This window comes from Peromyscus eremicus, chromosome 17 (assembly GCF_949786415.1).
Source record: "Peromyscus eremicus chromosome 17, PerEre_H2_v1, whole genome shotgun sequence".
Taxonomy (NCBI): domain Eukaryota; kingdom Metazoa; phylum Chordata; class Mammalia; order Rodentia; family Cricetidae; genus Peromyscus; species Peromyscus eremicus.
This window is the reverse complement of record NC_081433.1, coordinates 52,848,622-52,870,646: the sequence shown is the minus strand read 5'-3', so window position 1 is coordinate 52,870,646 and position 22,025 is coordinate 52,848,622. Positions and strand designations below refer to the sequence as shown.

Genomic DNA, 22,025 nt, shown 5'->3' with positions numbered 1-22,025 from the left:
GGGACAAGCGTAAGATAAGGCCAAACATTCATAATTAATAATAAGTCTCCATGTCATCATTTGGGAAACTCTTCGCACACTCTGCACCTATATGAAAACATTTAGAAAGCCTGCTGCTACACACCACTACACACACTGGATATGGCTTTTTTTTTTTTTCTAAAGACACCTTCCTTAAGCAAAAGGTTACCATCCTGTTATCACATCCTCTTTACACACACCGTACACAAGTGAAGACATGTTGTAAAATGTAGACAGCCGTGCACGGCCGTGCCTCAGAGATGACGCAGCGTCTGGCTTCTGCCTTCCCGATGGCAGGTGCTCCTTATTTGGCTAAGGCTAGGATCTGGCTTGCTTCTGCACACCTGGACCTAATCTGGCTTGCTTGCACATGTCTGACCCTAGCGGCATTGTCCACGTGGCACCACGGGGTTGATTTGCCCAGTGGCTATAAAAGGGCGTGGGCTGGCTTTCTTGAGGGTGATTGTGAGAGTGACTGTGAGGGTGAGAGAGAGAGAAGAAGAAAAAGACTATCCCCGGGGTCAGAAGATTGTTCAAGGTTCCTGAATAAACTGCTTCGAGAAGAGTCTGGCGTCGCGTCGTCCTTGCTGGTCGAGGCGGACGCGACAGGTGGTGGCCCGTACGGGGAACCCCTCAAGGCTCAGAACTCTTCGCAGTCAGGGCAGTGCACTGGTAAGTCCCCAGGTAAACGTAGAGCCGCGACCAAAGCGGACAGGAAAAGGAAGGTGGGAATCCGCGATAAAAGCGGGAAACGTAGAGCCGCGACAAAAAGTGGACAGGGAAAATTAAGTAGAGCTGCGGCAAAAGCAGACAGGAGAATTAAGTAGAGCTACGACAAAAGCAGACAGGAGAATTAAGTGGAGCTGCGGTTAAAGCGGACAGGAAGGTTAAGTGGAAGGGCGACAAAAGCGGGCAGGGAAATTAAAGTGAAAGCAGGTGAAGGAAAAGGTGCTGCTAGTATCATGGGCGCAACCTCTTCGCACCCAATTTTTCTGGCTCTTAACGAGCTGCTCCTTTCAAAGAAATTAGAGATTAAGAAGGGTACTTTGGAAAGATTTCTGGAGGAATGTGATGTCGTGGCACCCTGGTTTGCAGTCTCCGGAAGCCTCACGGTAGCTTCCTGGGAAAAGTTGGGCCGTGATCTAGACTTTGCTGCAGAACAAGGGACGCTTAAACATGGAGTTAGACCAGTTTGGAAATTAGTGAGAGGGTGTCTCAAAGACCAGCGCTGCAGCAATGCGGTAGAGAATGGACAGGCAGCCTTAGAAATGTTGCAGGAGGAAAGATCAGAAAGAGCCATGTCTGCTAGAGCAGCGTCTACCAGAAGTAAAACAAAAAAGGGGAAAGAAAAAACAAGGTTATATCCTAACCTTTCGGACTTAGAGCATTCCGAGTCCCCTATCTCTTCCCCTGATTCTGATGGTGTAGAGTCATTATGTGAAACCTTGCAGAGCGTGAGAATAAGAAAGAAAAGGGGTAGAAATAAGGGAGAAAGAGAAAGAATTAAAGGATGTGAGTCTGAGTGTGGAGCCGTTCCCTCAGTTCCTCCACTGTATCTGGAATCTGCCTCCATGTCTAGAGTTGTCTCTATGGGGAATTCTTTTAACCCGGAGGTTTGGAGACAGGTTAGAACTGAAATGCAGTTAGCTTGCCCAGTGTTTCTCAGTGCCCAGACTCAGCAGAGATACCATGAACCTTTGGATTTTAAGGTCATCAAGTCTCTAGCGGAATCTGTCCGGACTTATGGCATCACAGCCTCATACACTGTTGCTCAAGTAGAGGCTCTGCACAGATTTTGCATGACTCCATCCGATTGGATGAATCTTACTCGAGCATGTCTCAGCGCAGGACAGTATTTAGACTGGAAGGCATTTTTGATAGAATTTGCCAGTGAGTAAGCTGTGATTAATAGGGCTGCAGGTGGAGGTCAAGCAGCTTGGGATGTAGACATGCTGCTGGGACAAGGCCGATTTGCCAATCAACAAAATGGATATCCACAGCAGGTTTATGACCAGATAAATCAATTAGCAACAAGGGCATGGAAATCACTACCTAATAAAGGGGAAGTGAGCGGTAACCTTACTAAGATCCTTCAGGGACCTATGGAACCTTTTTCAGATTTTGTGGCCCGCATGGTCGAGGCTGCAGGCAGAATCTTTGGGGATCCAGATACCGCGATGCCGTTTATAAAGCAGCTAGTTTATGAGCAGTGTACCAAAGAATGCAAGACTGCGATCACCCCTTATAAGAACAAAGGTCTAGAAGTATGGATGAAAGTATGCAGAGAATTGGGGGGACCTCTAACTAGCGCAGGCCTTATGGCTGCAGTTATGCAGCTTAGTAACAAAAGAAACTAAGAATGGTGGATTCCAGAACCAGTACAACAAGGCATCTGCAGCTGAGATCTGTGGAAAATCAATGTAACACAGAAAAACCTGAGCTAACAGCGATTGAAGCCAGGCACGGTGGGTTTATTGATAGGAAGATCCTCCACCACCATAAGAGATCATAATCCACACAGCCCTATGAAGGGCATGATGAAGTGGAAAGATATCCTCACGGGTAGCCGGCATGGCCCCGATCCCGTGCTGACATGGGCGGGAGGTTCTGTTTGTGTTTTCCCACAGGATCGGCTAGACCCTATCTGGGTACCTGAACGATTGGTGCGACGGGCCCCTCAGACGGAGAGACGTGATGACACCCCGGAAGCTGATGTGCCTAATCCTGATAGCCCTGATTCTGACAAGCATGCCAGCGGGAGCAGCTGAGGATCGACTACTCTGGGCTCTTATAAAAGCCTGGCTATACCCTTTGCCCATAACATCAATTCTAAAGAAGTGGGCGGGATTGGGTGCCCTGGCAGGCCTACTGGTACTTGTCTCCCTGATGTGCCTGTGGTGCATTGTTCGTTTAAGGGTTTCTCAGCAACGCAATGCAGCCATGATTATCCAAGCCTTTACAGCCATAGAAGCTGCACAGTCTCCCCAGGCCTGGCTGGCCGCATTAAAAACTTGATCGCGCAGGATGCGAGGCTAGTGCACTGCACTTGGGTCTAGCTGTATTGCAAAACCCAAGAAGAGCAAGTCTAATTGCATGTGGGTTGATGCCCTAATTCCCACCTCTGCAAAAAAGGGTGTCGGACGGGTCAAGTGTTCTCTGGGTGGATGACACCTGGACTAACACCAGTACAATGTCCAAGTTGTTTTTTGGCAGAGATTAGACCTCTGCTCTTGCCTGCTGCTTAAAACAATAAAGGGGGAGCTGTAGAGAGCCGTGCACGGCTGTGCCTCAAAGATGGCGCAGCGTCTGGCTTCTGCCTTCCCGATGGCAGGTGCTCCTTATTTGGCTAAGGCTAGGATCTGGCTTGCTTCTGCACACCTGGACCTAATCTGGCTTGCTTGCACGTGTCTGACCCTAGCGGCATTGTCCACGTGGCTATAAAAGGGCGTGGGCTGGCTTTTTTGAGAGTGACTGTGAGAGTGACTGTGAGAGTGAGAGAGGAGAGTGAGAGAGTGAGGGTGAGAGAGAGAGAGAGAAGAAGAAAAAGACTATCCCCAGGGTCAGAAGATTGTTCAAGGTTCCTGAATAAACTGCTTCGAGAAGAGTCTGGCGTGGCGTCATCCTTGCTGGTCGAGGCGGACGCGACAGGAAAATGAGCCTACAGTTGTAGGCTTAGTTAGATTTTCTGTCTTGGGGCAATTGCAGTACACAAACCTGGGCATTCTTAGCTCAAGTCCTGGCTCAGGAGCAAGTCTTGACAACCTAGAACTCAGACAACTTCCTTGACTTTGAATCGATTTCCGTGTGTGGAACCCTGGGCCCTGAGAATGCTAACCGTGAACACCACCACCGAGCTACCCCCCCCCCCCCCCAGGCTTCAGCAGAATCACCCCCGAATGTCTCCAATTTCTGTTCCCTCATCTGCAACATGGGAATTGATGGCAACTATCCCTCTAGGTTATTGCAGAAGCTACATTGCACCATGTTCCATATACCGAGATTTATTAAAAGATAGTTACTGGGCTCAATGACCATCTGAGGTTGATCCCCAGAACCACATGGTGAAAGGGGAGAACCAACTCCCCTAGTTGTCCCGTGAACACACGGAGTCACTATATGTAATAATAATTAAAAAAAAAAAACTTTAAAAAAAAGCTACACTTATTAAAGGACACGGGAAGCAAGATAGATGCTGCAAGGCAGAAGCAAGAGGATTAGAGTTCAAGGTTATCCTTAGACCACATATCCAGTTCAAAGGCCAGGCTGTACATGGCGCCCACATCCCCGGGAGGCAGCCTGGGGACCCGCCGCTCGGTTGCCACGGCGACGCCGGGGGGGGGGGGGGGGAGGGGAGGGAGGCACGGCTGCCCCGCCCCGTCACGCCGTCACGCGCTGCGGCGCCGCCGACTGGCTGTCCGCGCGGGTCTCACTATCCTCACTCCATCCGGGGAGCCAATGGCCGGCGCCGCCAGGCTTCGTTGACGCGAGTCACACGCTGCCGGGCCGCGGGCGCGGACCAATCGCTGCGCGGAGAGGGCGGGGCGGGAGCCGGGGGCGGACCAATGATGGCAGGAGAGGGGGCCGGCCGCGCCCTCCGGGCCCCGCCCCTGAGCCGGGAGAAGTAAAGTGAGGCCGCCCCGCTGCACCTGCCCCGGGGTACTGTGCAAGGGGGAGGTCGCAGGCCATCGCGGCCACGCCAGGTGAGGAGCACGGCGAGCCGGGGTCGGGGTCGCGTGGAGGGCGGCCGAGATCGGGACCCCCGGGGCCGGTAGGGACGCGGTGGGAAGGAGCTCGGCTGTGCAAGCCTCCAAGGGAGCGATGGAACCGGAACCACACTCGGGGGCCCTTTAAAGAGTTTGCAGTCATCCGGAGTCTGGATCGTTGATGACTTCAGTCTTTTTAAGACTGAAACTTTTTTAAGACGCGGTTCCCACGGGGGGTTGGGGGGGAGGGAATAAGATGCGTTCTGCGTTTGTGGCTCTGGGAAGGTGTCTCAGATGCATGACCATCGATGAGTAGGAGCTGGTTTAGGAGGCCACAGCCGGCAGCGAGGGACGTGGGGTGCAGTCAGCTGCAGTAACCAAAGAGGGGGGGGGGGTGGGACGACTCAGATGGTCAGCCAGGCTTTGAGTTAATCAGAGGAACCACGAATCCATTTCTTTCTTCCTTTTTTTTCCCCCCCCCCGCCCTGGGCATCTAGTCTACCTGATTCAGATCGGGTTTCCAGGCCAGCCGTTTGCTCAAAGGTGAGGAGGCCGTCAATGAAACCTTCTCTGCTGTTTTGATCACTTCTAATGATGCTTTTGTTCAATGGACAACTCCATGCCCATCTTCCTCCCTTCATTGCAGAGCGTAAACCCGGGATACCTGAACTCTGTCCCAACACTGTGTGGGAGTTGGAAGACTTAATCCGGGGGGGGCTGAGTTGGGAGAGACTAGAACACTTTCGTTGGAGATGAAGTTCCTCAAGTTAGGCATTAAAGCGAGCTTGGGAGGAAGCCCCTGATAAACTCTAGGATGCAGCCTTGAAGTTTGACCCGAACTATCTTGGAATGGAGGTAGACGTCCAGCAACCTTTTGGATAATCAGAACCTGGATCTGGAGAGGAGTTATAGATGATGGACATCATCTTTTGAACCAGGCAGTAGGATTAGCCAGGATAGTGTGGAATGGTTAGGACCATCAGGGCTTCCTGGCTCAGGAGGCTACATCAAAGAGCACCAGATTCTCTCTCGTCTTCTCCTGTAGCACTTTATCCCCACCACAACTCTGTTGTCATCGGGTCCCTTCCATGTCACGTCCAGGTCTCCATGTAGAACGTGTTTTTGCCCGGAAACTCTATGCTTCTCTGTCCTCATACCTGTCTGTAGTTTCGCTTGTATCCCTACAGGTCCTATTGTTTTGTGATGCTTTGGGACGTCCAGGAGGGAGGGCGGGGGTAGCACAGTGACTGCACATCATAGACACAGGTATCTGTTAGAGGGAATCTTCGTGAATTCCATGAATGAGCCAAGGAAAAATGTCAAGTAGAGGAATGTCAGATCTCCAAGATTGTTGTTGGTGTGTGGGCAGTGGAGGCAGGAAGATCAGGAGTTCAAGGCTGTCCTTATTTGCATAGTTGGAGGCCAACTTGAACTAAAACCCTCATTTTAAGAAAAAAAGAAAGAAAAATCATCATCCAGATTGGTCAAATAAAATGAGCTCCAGAGAATATTGGATTTGACAGCAGGGAGGCTTAGTGATTTTTTTTTTTTTTAAGAATAATGATCAGAATAGAAAATAATAGGAAGTGAGAAAATGAAGTTGTGTGAGTAGAGTCTCATCATGAGGCCTGGGTAAGCTTTAGGCTTTTACTGTAATGTCAATTGTGAGCACTGTTTAAAATAACAGCATCACCGCACTAGTGAATGTGTGGGCTCCTCCACTCTGCGACTGTGGAACTTTGGACAGGTTCCATGGTGATTCTAAACCTGAGCTTATCATCTGAAAACTGAAGATAATAAATGTACCACCACTTCATGATGGCGTGGCAGGGTTTAGCTTAAAACGACAGCACGTACCTGATACGCAAGGTGCTCAATAATTGTCAGCCTATTTTAGGTGCTGTGTGCCAGGTCTTAGGTTCAGCACTTAACGTGTAATGTTCCTTGGGTTTACTAGAAGTTTATTGTTGAGTATTTTTTCAGATGATAACATTGTGGTTCAGTTTTAGCATCTCCCAAATCTAGGGCATGCAGCTAGGAAGTAGTGTTCATTGGTCATTGTCAAATTTGGTAATGTCCTCAGGAAAAACGGAGATTGGGATGCTAATCAACGTTTTGCAACTTTGAGGTAGATGGTTGGCAGTATCTTGGTATGAGTGGGTAGCTCAGTGCTAAGAGCTCCGTGTGGGTGGAAGAGGGTGGTGCTTTTATGTGGAACTTTCCATTGAGAAGGGTGAATAGCAGTGGCCTGGGAGACATGGTAGAGATTAGGGGTTCTTTTCTGCCTCCTGCCCTCTTCTCTTTTCTTAGACAGTGTCTCATGGGAACCAAACTGGCCTGAAACTCACAGTCTTTCCATTGTAGCCTTGGGAATGATAGATAGGAAAGATTTTCTCTAGAAAGGCAGACTTGAATATGTTTTTATTTTATTATTATTAATTAAAAATTATTTGTTTTATGTATATTGAGTGTTTTCCCTTCATCTATGTCTGTGGATTCCTGGTACCCCTGGTGTCAGATTCCCTGGAACTGGAGTTACAGATGGTTGTGAGCCACAGTGCAAGTGCTGGGAATTGAACTTGAGTCTTTTGTAAGAGCACCAAGTGCTCTAAATGGCTGACTCCAGTCTCCAGTCCCACGTATATGTTCTTTGAATGAAGGAAGTGGTTTCATGTCTGTGAAGGACATGGACTGAGAAAGGACAAAGGAGAGACATGTCCTTGGTGAGATAAGAACATAGGAAGACTTGAAAAGAATGAGGACAAATTGTGAGGCCAGCAGGTACGTGACCAGGAACAAGCCATTGGCTAAGGGGTGGGGCAGAAAGTCCTAAGAGTGAACTAGCTTGAAGGCCTGAAAGAGGGTGGTTTAGCTCCCTGCTGCCTCTTATATAGAATAGGACAAGAGGTCAGTTTTAGAAGTGGTAGTGCTATAAAAATACTTTTTTTGAGATTGTGCCTCATGTATCCTTGGCTGGCATTGAACTTGATGTGTTGTAGCCAAGAATCACCTTGAGCTTCTGACCCTCCCGCCTCTACCTGCAGAGCATTGGGATAGACACCGCTATGCCCAGGATATGTGATGTTAGAAATGGAACCAAGGGCTTTGCATGCTAGGCAAGCACTTTACCAGCTGAGCCCTATCATAGGTTTTTTTAGTTTGATTTGGTTTTTATGGAATGGGCCATCAATTTATAAATTAAGAACAGCAGGGATTTTTTTTTTTTTTTCATGAAAGTGAGATTCACAATGAAGTCCATCGTGTTTGACTGGTGACCAGTTAGGCTAACATTTATTAAATAGGTACAGTATAGTTTACTCTAAGAAATCAAAACTATTAAAGTTAAGCTGGGTGTGGTATCTTTAATCCCAGCACTGAGAAGACAGAGGCAGGTGGATCTCTGAGTTCAAGGCCAGCCTAGTCTACAAAGTGAGTTCCAGGACAGCCAGAGAAACCGTGTCTTAAAAAAAAAAAAAAAGAAAGGAAAGAAGCTAAAACTGTAAAGAAAGTGTAACAGGGAAAGGTTTTCCTCCTTGCTTTCCCCTTAGATCTCTCCTCACAGACCAGCACTGTAGGAACGGTTTTGTCCTGTACATTGTGTGTGTGTGTGTGTGTGTGTGTGTGTGTGTGTGTGTGTGTGTGTGTGCGCGTGCGCGCACGCACTGTGTACACATGCATGAGTTGAAGTGTATAGAGGAAATAATGTGGTTTTCACAAAAAAACGGGGACTTCGCTTTTACGTAGCCATATTTGGCTCTTGCTGTACATGCTATTCTATAAATGTGTCTCTGGGGTTAAGACTAGATTTTAGATGTCATCCTATACAAAATAGGATTTTATTTAATTTAATTTTCATTTTTATTACCTGTATATGGGGGCCGTTGGGGAGAACAACATGGTATGTGTAAGTACAGGTGCCTGAAGGTCCTGGAGAGGGGATCTGGTGCCTTGGAGCTGGAGACACGAGCAGTTGTTTCCATCATCATCATTACTTTATTTGGTTTTACTGGAGACATCTTGAAGATGTCTTCCTGTGTCGTTCCAGCTCACCTTGAACTCCCGGCAATCCTCCTGCCTCAGGTTCAAGTACAGGGGTTACAGGTGTCAGCCACCGTGCCTGGCTGTCTCATACTTGTAAACAGCTGTATTATTTAACTCATCTCCTGCTTATGGACCTCCATATTCTTTCTAAATCTGGTGCTAGTTAGAAGCTATGCGTCCTTCTAGCTTAGCGTGTTGTCTTCTACCCTTGAGTGAACGGACCAGATCATTGTCAATATTGCTGATTTTTTGCCTCAAATGATAAACTGATTTGCCCCAAGCCAACAGTATGGATAATGTCTCTTTGCATACCAGTTCTGAGCAGGGGGTTGTTGAACTTTAAAAGGTTTGCCGCTTGGGCAAAAGTATCTCTTTGGGGTATAGTTCCTCCTTTGAAGGAGGGAAGTTTCTTGGTTTGTGTGTATGTGTGCGTGTGGGCATGCGTGCCTGTGAGTGTACATGTAGAGGCTGAAGGTCAATGTGGGCTGTTTCCCTCCGTTGTTCTGTGCCTTGGTTGTTTTTTCCAGATGGCTCTCTCACTGAACCTAGAGTGCCTCCGTTTGAGAGCTGGGGGTACAGATGCCCACCGCTGTACCTAGCTTGTATGTAGGTGCGGGGAGTTTGAACCCAGTACTTGTGCTTGTACAGCAGGCACTGTGGGACTTGGGGGACCGTTTGGCTCCATTGTTCTATGAACTGCCTATCAATGGCCTTTGTTGTTTTTTCTACTGGGTTTTTCTAAAGTACACTGTGTCTCTTTTATCACGTGTTGGGATGCTTTTTGTGGTTTGACGTTTGATCTCTGGCTTTGTTTACCAGTGCCATTTTGTTCTTGTCAGAACTTAACTTTTAGTCACTTTTGGCAAACTATTTGGTTTTAAGTTTCGTGTGTGTGTGTGTGTGTGTGTGTGTGTGTGTGTGTGTGTGTGTGTAAATCAGAAGATAGTTTTGTGGAGTCTCTTCTCTCTTTCCATCTTTACTTGGGTTCTAGGGATCGAACTCAGGATACTGTGTGGCAAGTGGGTACTGAGCTATGCTGACAGCCGAAAGTTAGCTTGGAATTCCTTGCCCACTGTTCTTTTAGATCTTGCTATAGAAAGGACATGGAGATGATGATCGTTTTTAATCATCTTTATAACCTAAGAAAGTAGTCCTTGTTTAGTAATTGTCACTTAAAAATATCAGGAGATATTTTTATGCTGTTTTTCAGGATTTCATTGTTTTGCTTCTCTGCTTACTTACTACAGAAATAAAAGGCTCCTCACAGAGATTTGAAAATGGCCACAAACAAAAGTGTTGACATCTTCAGCTCAGCATCGCTGGCTGTGGAGTATCTGGATTCCCTGCTGCCTGAGAACCCTCTGCAGGAGCCCTTTAAGAACGCTTGGGGCTACATGCTGGATAACTATACAAAGTTCCAGATCGCAACTTGGGGGTCCCTCATAGTTCACGAAGCCATCTATTTCTTGTTCTCTTTGCCTGGATTTTTATTCCAATTTATCCCTTACATGAGAAAGTACAAAATTCAAAAGGTGAGTGTGATATGTCTGTGATACTATCATTGATGGTGTTGGATGTTTTTGAAGAACACTGAGCTTTGAGATCAGTACCGTCCAGTAGAAATAAAACGAAGCTACTTACATAGCTTTAAATGACCAGTGGACTACCTTAAGAAGGCAGTAAGGGAATAGGGAAATTAATTTTCATAATATGTTTAATTCAACCCAATAAAGCTAGGCTATTATTTTACCAACTAGCCCAAATTAAACTGCTTCGAGAGACATTTTGGTATTTTTACTTTCTTTTTTTGTTTTTGATTTTTTGTTTTGTTTTGTTTTTTCTTTTTTTGAGACAGGGTTTCTCTGTGTAGCTTTGGAGCCTGTTCTGGAACTTGCTTTGTAGCCCGGGCTGGCCTCGAACTCACAGAGATCCACCTGCCTCTGCCTCCCGGGTGCTGAGATTAAAGGTACACGCCATTACTGCCTGGTGATATTTTTACTTTCATGGTTGTATGAGTTTTGCTCTGTATTTATGCTACACATAGAGAGCTGAGCACTCTCACGCTTGCAGCAGGTGGTGTGTTAGACAAAATCAATGTAGATCATTATTGATGGTGTTTCAAAGAATTGTCCAAAATAAATTTTAGGAAGGTGTAATGCTTATCTAATTGGGGCTTATAAATTTTAATTTTTAAATTCGCGGGCAGGTGTAGCTTATGTATTTAAACATGCTCAAGGTCCTGGGTTTAATCCTCAGCACACACACATTTTTTCAAACCTCACCTGTACCCCTCCTCCCCCCATCCAGGAAAAAAGAAACTATTCGTGGCTACTTTGCTGCAGTTCTTCCCACTCCTACAGCCTCAGCAAATCTAATTGAACGTCAGTACGGAAAGATCCCATACATACATGATAGGTGTAGGGCCCTTTTCTTATGGTCCCAAATAAGGTCATGTGCCTTGTTTCAGTGTATTTGATAGACTCGGTACATAACAAGGTCCTCGGGTACACACAATACTTCGTCTTAGATTTAAACAAAGGTGGCAGAATGAATTCTTACTAATATGTAGACTATTTGCTTAGCATGGTTTGTTTGTTTGTTTGTTTGTTTGGTTTGGTTTTTTGAGACAGGGTTTCTCTGTGTAGTTTTGGTGCCTATCCTGGATCTCGCTCTGTAGACCAGGCTGGCCGTGAACTCACAGAGATCAGCCTGGCTCTGCCTCCCAAGTGCTGGGATTAAAGGTGTGCGCCACCACCACCCTGCTTAGCATGGGGTTTAAGAAGAATTTGGACAAGTATAGAGACAGAAAGGATTTGTCAACATTTAGTACGCCAGTATTAATTCTTGTTTGTTTTGAGGTAACATTGCATGTATAGCCCAGGCTGGCCTTGAACTTGGGATCTTCTCACTTTCATTTCCTGAGTGTTGATAGACATGGACCATCTCCAACTCCAAAGTTGTTTTTTTTTTTCAATGCCACCATTGACTAATCTAAACCAACTAAACTCAAGGCCACTCAACAGTGGCAGAAACTAGGTGCTGAGTGTTCCTCTGGTTTGTGGGTTGCAGGTTGTGTCTCGTCAGGCTCTGAGCTCTGTGGCCTCTCCCAGTGAGTCACTGTAAGGAAGGGCTCACCACAGGTTCCTCTGCAGCTAACATAGGCATCAGGTACCCGTGGATTCTAAGCCAAGAGGAGAGAAGGGAAAGGGATAAAAAGAGAGGTAGCCCATAGGATGCCCCTTTCAGCCTCCGTTCCATGGAGCACGTCCAAGGTGCTTCTGATGAAAGGGCCTGAGCTGGAAAACATCTCTGTTTAAATGTCGTAAATTCTGAGTCACAGAGGTGATTCTGGCCGCTGTGTGTCATCCACTGATTCATTTATAAGTAAGGCTGATTCATCGGGTCACCGAGCTGAAGCGTGTTTTCTTCCTCCGCTGCCCTCTACAGCTGACTGCTTGGTTATAGGTGGTGGTACCTTGTCCAGGGGAGAGCTTTTGTAGCCCAGGGTGTGTGGGTGGCCTTAGAAGGAAATAAATGTGAAAGGAAAAAGCCTAAGTGAGGCTGAGGATGTAGTCAATGTTGGAGGGCTTGCCTAGCGTTCACAGGGCTATGACTTGAAGTCAGTAGCACACACAAGAGGAACAAAACCCACAATCTGATTGGTTACAGCTAATGAAAGGCTGAATAGAATGGCTGCAGGTAGTCACAGCATAAAGGGCTTGAGAAGAAAATAAAACCTAGAGTTGTAGCTCTGTAGTATAGCATTTGTCTAGCCTGTGCAAGACCCTAGAGCCGGGTAGAGAGAGGCAAGTGGATTTCTATGAGTTTGAGGCCAGCCTGGTCTACAGAGTAAGTTCTAGGCCAGTCAAGGCTGCATAGTGAGACCTTGTATCAATAACAACAACAGCAACAACAACAACAGCAACAGTATAAAATAGGGCAAAACAAAAAGAAGAAAGGCAGACAGATCCTGGACTCTACCTCCCACCCCCACAGCACAATTAATTAGATGAAAAAAAAAATGTGGAGGTAATTCTATTTGTAAATTCTGAAAGCACATACTGTGATTGAAACACGTACAAAACAATTCATGTCTTTTGCTCAGTGCTTTAGAAAGTCCACCGTAAAATATTCAAGAATTATATTATTTAACACAGAACATTTTTAAAACTTTTTTCCCTTTTTTCTTTTTTAATTTACTTATTTTATTTTTATATGCATTGGTGTTTTGCCTGAATGTATGTCTGTGTGAGGGTGTCAGATCCCTGGAAGTGGAGTTACAGACCGTTGTGAGCTGTCATGTGGGTGCTGGGAATTGAACCCGGGTCTTCTGGAAGAGCAGTCAGTGTTCTTAACCACTGAGCCATCTCTCCAGCCCCTCCCCTTTTCTTATTCTTTTCTCATACAATACATCCTGACTGCAACCTCCCCTCCTTCCACCCCCACCCAACACCTCTTCTCTTCCCCTAGATCCACTGCTCCTCCATTTCCCTTCAGAAAAGAGCAGGCCTCCCAGAATATCCTCAACAGGTGTGACTCACACCTGTAACCTTAGCACTTGGATGGAGGCAGGAGGATCAGGTTCGAGGTTATTCTCTGCTACTTAGGAAATTTGAGGCCACCATAAGACATTTGAGACCATGACTCAAAAAATATTGCACACCTCCCTCCCACCAAACAAAAAAGGAGCTAGGGGCTGGAAAGATGGATCAGTGGTTAGGAACACTCGCTGCTTTTCCAGAAGACCTGGGTTCTCAGCACCCATGTGGCAGCTCACAAAGGTCTGGGACTCCAGTTCCAGGGGATCTGGTGCCCTCTTGTGGCCTCCAGCGGCACAGGCACACACATGGGACACAGACATATATGCAGGTAAAAGTCCATCCACTGAAAACTGGGACTGCCGGGGAGGTTAACCACTAGTAAGCACGTTCCACCTTCAAGAGACTAACTGAGCAGCTGGACAGTTCATCTGTGTGCATGCTAGTTAGAGGAAGTTTGGCATGCATGACACGTGAAACAGAGTCTGCAGGGATTGTTTCTTTAAAAAAAAAAAAATCACAGTTCGATAAGTTTCCTCAAAGAGAGATCTAACTGAAACATCAGAGAGTCCATGGCCCCAGTGGGATATCCCTTGGATCTAGGGTACAGATATGCATATTAAGTAAAAGGTGGTAAGCTTTGGTATTGTATTAGGCATGCATTTAAATGTCCGATTAGCCAGCTTGCACATACCATATAAACAACACAGCCTGTGGTTTTATTTCCTATAATAGTAGTTGATTATTCTATTTCACACACGCACACCTGAGGCATTGGTTAAGGAAGCCCAGGGCTTTACAGATGCTAGGCAGCATTTTCTAGTCTTCTCAGTTTACCTGCTAAACTTTGTGTTTTTCTTAAAGCTCCTTGAGAACCAGAGTCTAGCCAGGAGCTAGAGGTACCATCTCAAATAAGCCTGAACGTTCAGGTTATTCTTTGGTCAGAGACAAGAGGTTTGGAGTGGGGTCAATGAATCCTTACAGTAAAAATAAAAGACAGTCTAAATTACTGTGTGTTAAGTCCACTTGCTTTGTTGCTGAGAAAACTGATTTCCTTGTGAGCACACATCTGATTAGCTGGTTAGTTAGTTCAACATTCTAATTATAAGTCTATAGGTTGAGTCTTAGACTAAGGATTCGTTTTTTGTTTTGTTCATATATATTTTATTGTTTGTATTTTGTGTATGCACATGTACTCACCAAAGCACACATGTCCAGAGGTCCTGAGGTCTTAACAACTGATAGCTCTCATCATGTGCATACAGAAGGTCCTTATTTCCTTATGAATGCCACTGAATACCTGGATATTTTGACAGAGCCGTGAGCTGCTGCTTGTGCAGGCTTCCGGTGGGACACTCAATGTAAACGTAACATGATTGACTTCTCTGGAAAGGAAGTGGCAAAGCCTGGATACTTAGTTACTCATCTCCTAGTGCTTCTTAGTTTTAGGTCATATTTGTCTATTAACATTTTTTAAAACCTGTTGAAAGTAATTATAGTAGTTGTCAAGATCCCTTGCCACTGAGGGATTATACACATTGGAGAAATTATAAGAATTTATTTCTACTTGTTCAGCTGAACTACTGATAACAAGCTAGTTTTAAGTATTGTGATTTTTTTTTCTCTCTCCATAGGATAAACCAGAAAACTTGGAAGGCCAGTGGAAGTGTTTGAAAGGAATTCTCTTTAATCATTTTTTTATCCAGCTGCCTATGATTTGTGGAACTTATTATTTTACAGAATTTTTCAGTATTCCTTATGATTGGGAAAGAATGCCAAGATGGTATGTCAATGATAATTTGATGTTTATATTCATTCATGGTTTGTTTTTCAATTAAATTTTGCTTAATGTGTATTTTCTTCAGTTGGTTAATACTCCAAAATTGATTATGTCCTGATGTAACTGGACATACATGTATCAGAACCTAGGTCCACAGTCACTCCTTGCCTCTTGAGTTCTACATCCCTGTAGCCAACCAACTACAGATTGAAAGTCCACTTTTTGAATTGAACCTTTGAACAGGATGTGGTGGCACACGCCTGTGGTCCCAGCATCAGGAGGGGAGGCGGGTGGCCTGAAGCTCCAGAATCTTCCTGGGCTACATGCTAGTCCATAGCCTGCCTCAGGGGCCTGAGCACACTTGCATACAGATTATTTTTCATCATTTTATTTAAATTAAGTATGTCTGTGGTAGAAAAAGCAGTTGTTTTACTGTTAACTTTAGACTTTGGTTTCTTAACAAATTTTGTACCCAGGTCTTCGGCAACATAAAATATTACGGAAATAGGGTCAAACTCTTTGCCCCTCCCCCCTCTCAGATTGTAACGTGGAGCCTTACCTACCAGCATTGTTTGCTTCCACACAGGTCTCACTGTGTAGCCCTGGCTGGCTTGGAGCTCCCTCTGTAGACCAGGCTGGCCTCAAACTCAGATCCGCCTGCCCTTGCCTCCCAAGTGCTGGGATTAGAAGTGTGGCCACCCGCACCCAGCTCAGCTGTCTTGCACTTTGGTGAATTTGTTGTTAGGTCAAGCTGATGACTGGGTATTCGGCTTGTGGAATGTCTGACCGCTCATCCTAAGTCACTGTTGCTCCCTATTCATCACTGTTTGCCTCTCACAGGTATATGATTTTGGCAAGGTGTTTGGGCTGTGCCGTCATTGAGGATACCTGGCACTATTTCCTGCATAGGCTCCTCCATCACAAGAGGATTTATAAATACATTCATAAAGTCCACCATGAGTTTCAGGTATGTTAGGACCATACTTCAGCTTTTCTACTGAGGTGGAAAAACCTGGGTTGTTTTTTAGGCATCTTTAGAAGCCATTGGTGGTATTTTATCACACGTCCTTTTTAAAAATAACTTTATTATATGTGTGTGTGCATGCACACATATGATATGGCAGGTAGGACACATGTAGGGTCAGGGGACAACTTTGTGGCGTCAACTCTCTCCTACCTTAAAAAAAAAATTTTTTTTATATGTATCTGCGTGTGCCTGAGTGTATGGGTGTTCAGTTCACCTTGTGTGTACAGATGCCCTCAGAGCCAGAAAAGGGTTTTGGATCTCTTGGAACTGGAGTTACAGGTAATTGGAGCTACCCAATGTGAGTGTGGGAACTGAATCTGTGTCCTTGTATGAGCAGCAAGTGCTTTTAACCCCCAACCCATCTCTCCAGCCTTCTCTCTCTTCTACCTTTGGACATACTATGGGTCCTAGGATCAAAATCAACTCCACAGTCTGGCATAGTGAGCACATTTACTCACTGAGCCATCTCTTGGGCCTTTTATTTCTTTTCTATTGGCATGATATTGAAGAATATGATGTACACATCTATACAGAACCAGGCCTAAAAGTTTTCTTCACTGGGCGGTGGTGGCGCACGCCTTTAATCCCAGCACTCGGGAGGCAGAGCCAGGTGGATCTCTGTGAGTTCGAGGCCAGCCTGGGCTACCAAGTGAGTTCCAGGAGAGGCGCAAAGCTACACAGAGAAACCCTGTCTCGAAAAACCAAAAAAAAAAAAAAAAAAGAAAAAGTTTTCTTCAGTGTTAGATTTTCAGGGTAGGAACTGGAGAGATGGCCCAGTGGTTAAGAGCACATCCTACTCTTGTAGAAGACCTGAGCTCAATTCCCAGCACCCATATTAGGCCACTCATAATCATGGCACTTGCAGTCATGTCCACATGCACACGTACATGTAATTAAAGACACACACAACACACACACATGTCATATATATATATATATATATATATACTTTTTTTAAATTTATAGTTCACTATGATTGATACTTTAAAGACTATGAGCTATGAGACCTAACAGTTGAGATCCTCACCCTACTGGTGACATCCTGACAGCTGGCAGATTGGTACTGGCTATAGTAATAGTAATGAAGGGTCATTTAAATGAGATGCATAAACAGTAAGTGTTTACTACTTAAACTAAAGCAATTAGTCAGTTGAAGTACATTTTCAGAACAGATTATTTATTTTTAAGTCAGACCTGCTTTTCTGTAGGTCTCAGTGGATACCCAAAAATATGGATAAGATACCATACTGATAACTAAGACATCTAAACGTAACTACTAGACAGAGAATGTATTCAGGACAAAAGAGTGAATCTCATTGAGAGGACTGAGACTGATACTGCATTACTCAGAGCAGTACACAATTTAAAGCATTGTTTCTTGAGTTAATACTTTAGGATAGTAGTTAATTTAGGTAAATGTAGGGTAAACGTAACTTCAGAAAACAAAACCATGATTAAGGTTTGAGTACTCTGTGTGCATGTATAAGCATTCCTCTGTTGGTAAAGTAACTACAGATTCATAAACTAAAAATTAAAGTTAAATTAAATTAAAGTTAAAGGCCTAGTGACTTGAGTTTGATCCCTGGATCCTGCAAGGTGGTAGGAAAGAACTGACTCCTGAGGGTTGTCCTCTGAGCTCAGTGGACATGCATATGAGCGCACACACACACATACACACACACACACACACACACACACACAAATAGGTAAATCAATGTTTAATTAGAGTTGAAGTTAGAGAAAAGATGAATACTAAGAAATTCATATCCCTAGACCTTTTGATTGATAGGAAATTTACTGAGAACTGTTGTTATTATTTGTATATGTACAGCTAGATCACCATCACTACTTATACAAACAATATAATTTATAAAACTATATGTATAAACTGAATACATTAGGTTCTCTGTAGTCAGATTTTGGGGCCTCCAGCTCACAAATAATGATACGGAGACTTCTTATTAATTTTGAAAGCTCAACCTTAGCTTAGGCTTGTTTCACTAGCTCTTACAATTTAAATTAACCTGCTTCTATTAATCTACATTTTACCATGTGACTTTTTAACCTTTCTTTCATCCTATATGTCTGACTCTCTCCGGTCTTATTGGCTTCTCACTGGTGTAATTCTCGTGCCTAGATTCTTTCTTCTCTTCCCTTTCCCCACAAATCCCACCAATCTCTCCTGCCTACCTATTGGCCATTCGCCTCTTTGTTAAACCAATCACAATGACACATCTTCACATAGTATAAACAAATATTCTGCAATAACTCTCCAGAGAAAGAATAAACACGAAGCTACTATGCACATAAGTTTATTTAAAATCTGGTGGTATATTCCTATAATCCCAACACTTAAGCAGAGGCAGGGGCGTTATGAGTACAAGGCCAACTTCAGTTACATAGACCCTGCCTCAAAAAAGAAGAAAATGATTTTGCTGTCTGGGGCCCAAATTTTGCAGAGCAACTAGCCAGGAAGTGAGATATGGTGTCTGTGATTGTCACGTGAGTCCCTTCTTCCTTGGGAAGCCTCATCCTTGCGAAGCCTCATCCTTGCTTGGAAGGCCTCTCACTATCAGGATGGAACCCACCTTCATGAAAAATAAAATCTGCTGGTTCAGACATTAACCATATCATAGCAAGTTGACACAAAATTAACCATCACAATATAGTAAGGAATTCTTACTCTGTTTGATTTAGGCTCCATTCGGAATTGAAGCAGAATATGCACATCCTTTAGAAACCATAATCCTTGGGACTGGATTTTTCATTGGAATTGTGCTTTTCTGTGATCACGTAATTCTCCTTTGGGCATGGGTGACAGTACGTTTGCTGGAAACTATTGATGTCCATAGGTGAGTAATGCTTTCTGTTCTGGTAGAAGACATCATTTTCATGTGTGTTGGTGTGCTTGTGTGTGTGAATGCATGATTTTATGTGTGTGGAGGTATATGTAAACATGATTGCTTTTGTATGTATGTTTTTTATGTGTGTGTGGATACGTGTGAACATGATCACTGTTCCGAGGCAGAGTTTCTCAGTCAGAACTCCCCAGTGTTGCTAGTGAGCTTGCTTCTGTGAATGTATCCCATCCCTAGCTCTTTGGGCTTAGATTGCAGGCAGGCCACCCAGCTTTTATGTGGGTTTCTAGGGATCTGAACTCCGGTCATCATGCTTATGTGACACATACCTTAATCACTAACTATCTCTCAGGGTTTTTTTTTTTTTTTTTTTTTGGTTTTTTTTTTGGTTTTTCGAGACAGAGTTTCTCCATATAGTTTTGGTGCCTGTCCTGGATCTCGCTCTGTAGACTAGGCTGGCCCAGAACTCACAGAGATTTGCCTGGCTCTGCCTCCCAAGTGCTGAGATTAAAGTCATGCGCCACTGCCACCCAGCCCTCTCATGTTATTTTAAAAGAGAGAATCATAATCATTGAATAGAAGTACAAATAATAGATGTTTTTGTAATAGACTGATCTGTTACCATTTATTAAATGACAGCATGTGTCTTGTCAAGCAAAGCTCAGGGCCAGCAGTTATCCTGCTATGGTGAACCTCACTCCCAAGAGAGTGTTGGAACCAGTAGCCTCTGCTGTAAGGTTATTGCTGGTTCTAGGTGGCTTTGACGAAAGCAGTTACATAAGGAAGCTGATGAAATATGGACGTGTTTCAGGTGCCCCCTCTCCACAGACTGGAGACGTGGTAAGGAGTTGTGTCCAATCTCAGATATCAAACTAAAGAGAGTAGACCCATCAAGACTCTTTTTGAAGTCATTTGTTCCCCAACTAAAACAACACAGTGGTATTTAAACTTTGTAGATACTTGAGGCTGATTTCACATAACTTTTCCTCAAAAACATAGGTAGCATTATGAACGTGGTTTACACTTTTTCTAGATTGTGGTGGGCAGGCTCCTCTATAAAGAGAAAAAAGTGTTTCTTGAAAATGTGTGACTGCTTTATTACTGTGGTCCTTCCTTTCATTTCTTGGTATCAGATTTCCACGTGTCTTTTAAGGTTTTCAAAATCTCCCAACATGTACCTTTTCCTATAAGGTTTCTTGTTATTGTTTTTCCAGCTAGGGCCTCAGAGCCCAGGCTGACCTGAAACTCACTCTGTAGCCCAGGCTGGCCATGTACTGACAGTCCTTCTACTCAGCCTCTCATGAACTGGGGCTACAGTGTCTGCCACCACACACTGCCAAGTTTTTGTCTTGTAAACATGTGAGAAACGAAGTGATTTGGGTAAAGCGGAATGCTGCTTGCTAACGAGCATGTGACTGCTAATGATGTGTCTCATGAATAACCTGTATCATTTTCTTTTCAGTGGTTATTACATTCCTATCAACCCATTGAACTTCATCCCCTTTTATACGGGTTCTCGGCACCACGATTTCCACCACATGAACTTCATTGGGAATTACGCATCCACCTTCACATGGTGGGATAGACTCTTTGGAACAGACGCCCAGTATCATGCCTATAATGAAAAGATGAAGAAGCTTGGGAAAAAGACTGAGTGAATTCTCCTCATACACCTCTTGGAGATACGTTTCCTCAACTGGAGCTAGTAACTAACATTGCTTCTGGGGAGCAGAAATAAGCACGAGACTTGGCTGCTAAGTGATAAAAAGAACATTAACGCCCTTTAATTATCTTCCAGATGGGAACTTTTCTACTTTACATTCAAGTTCTGTATATGTGGGAATAAATAAATATATATATTTAAGTACAGTTTTCATGAGGTTTTAAAGGCCATATTGCTTAACTGCATCAAAAGGTTTCAGGTGTTGGGGGAAGTATTAATGTACAACTTATCACTTCATGCCACCCGCGGCTGAAGTTGACATTGCCTTTTAAGCCTTTTACATACGCTGGTCAGTTCAAAAATTTTCTCAACAGTGATGATGGCCTTCTAGTTGACTTTAGACATAGTGTTTTTTAGAATTTACCCAAAATGAAAATATCGTGAATTGAATCTATCAGCTGACAGAGCAAGTGACTGAAACCCCATTCTGGTCTGGGACTGACCAATTTAGGACTATTCTTTCTGTGAAGGATTGTTTGATTGTAATAACTTTATCTTGTAAATTGACTCATTTCCTACGCGATGTATATAGAATATTATAGTCTAAAAGATTTTCAAATTACTTGAGGTGTTTTTTAAACTGAGAGCTCATTTCCACTGTCGACCCTTGTTTTCGTGTGTCAAGTGTTCATTGAAGTCGCGTCGTGAGCTTTGTGAATTGACTTCTCGACTGGCACCCAGAGCTGTTGAAATAAATGTGATTTTTGTCCAAGTCTCTGGTTTTCAGTTGTGAAGATTAGCTGTCATGTTTTATTCTTATAAGGAAAAGCACAGAAATCATTAAAGGAAGCTTTACAATAAAGGAATGATTCCATTTTTTACTTGCTAAGCTTTGCTGGTGGTTGCAGTGTGTCCTTGGTGGCTGGTCGATAGTGGGAATTCCACTGCCACAGTGAAGGTGTTGGGGCAGCATGCTGGCCTTGGACGGCTTTCCACACAGATGGAAGGAGATACCCTCCAGGCAAAGACTGCTGACTACATCCCAGTCCTTAGTTCTTCCTTTCATACAGGATCTGTCCATCTTAGGCTGACATTGAATTTGCCATCCTGCTTCAGCTTTCCAGGTGCTGAGATTACAGGGATAACTGGCCATGACTGGCTAGCCATGTCTTCAAAGGTTTCTTACTGTGTGGCCCAGGATGGCCTCACCGGCAATCTTCCAGCCTCAGCCTCCCAGCTGCTGGAATATAGACATGAACCACCACACTGTGCTCGGCCAGGTTTGTTTCTAAGTTTTGTTCCCTATCTGCCTCACGTGTGCTCCCACGTGTGTGCTTGTGTGTGTGTAAATTTGTCTTTGCAGCCGTTCGGGATACAGCATGAAGTGGTGTTGT

The 22,025-nt window shown here is 44.4% G+C and overlaps 1 protein-coding gene across 1 annotated transcript; it reads left to right on the top strand.

Annotated features, from left to right (window-relative positions):
- Nucleotides 1-4,592: 4,592 nt before the first annotated feature.
- Msmo1 (methylsterol monooxygenase 1) lies at nt 4,593-21,493 on the top strand. Its single transcript, XM_059244775.1, has 6 exons — nt 4,593-4,721; nt 10,013-10,297; nt 14,938-15,086; nt 15,924-16,050; nt 18,808-18,962; nt 20,431-21,493. Exons 2-6 carry the CDS (start codon nt 10,043-10,045, stop codon nt 20,624-20,626), a joined length of 882 nt encoding a protein of 293 aa, XP_059100758.1. The 5' UTR covers nt 4,593-4,721; nt 10,013-10,042; the 3' UTR covers nt 20,627-21,493.
- Nucleotides 21,494-22,025: the final 532 nt, after the last annotated feature.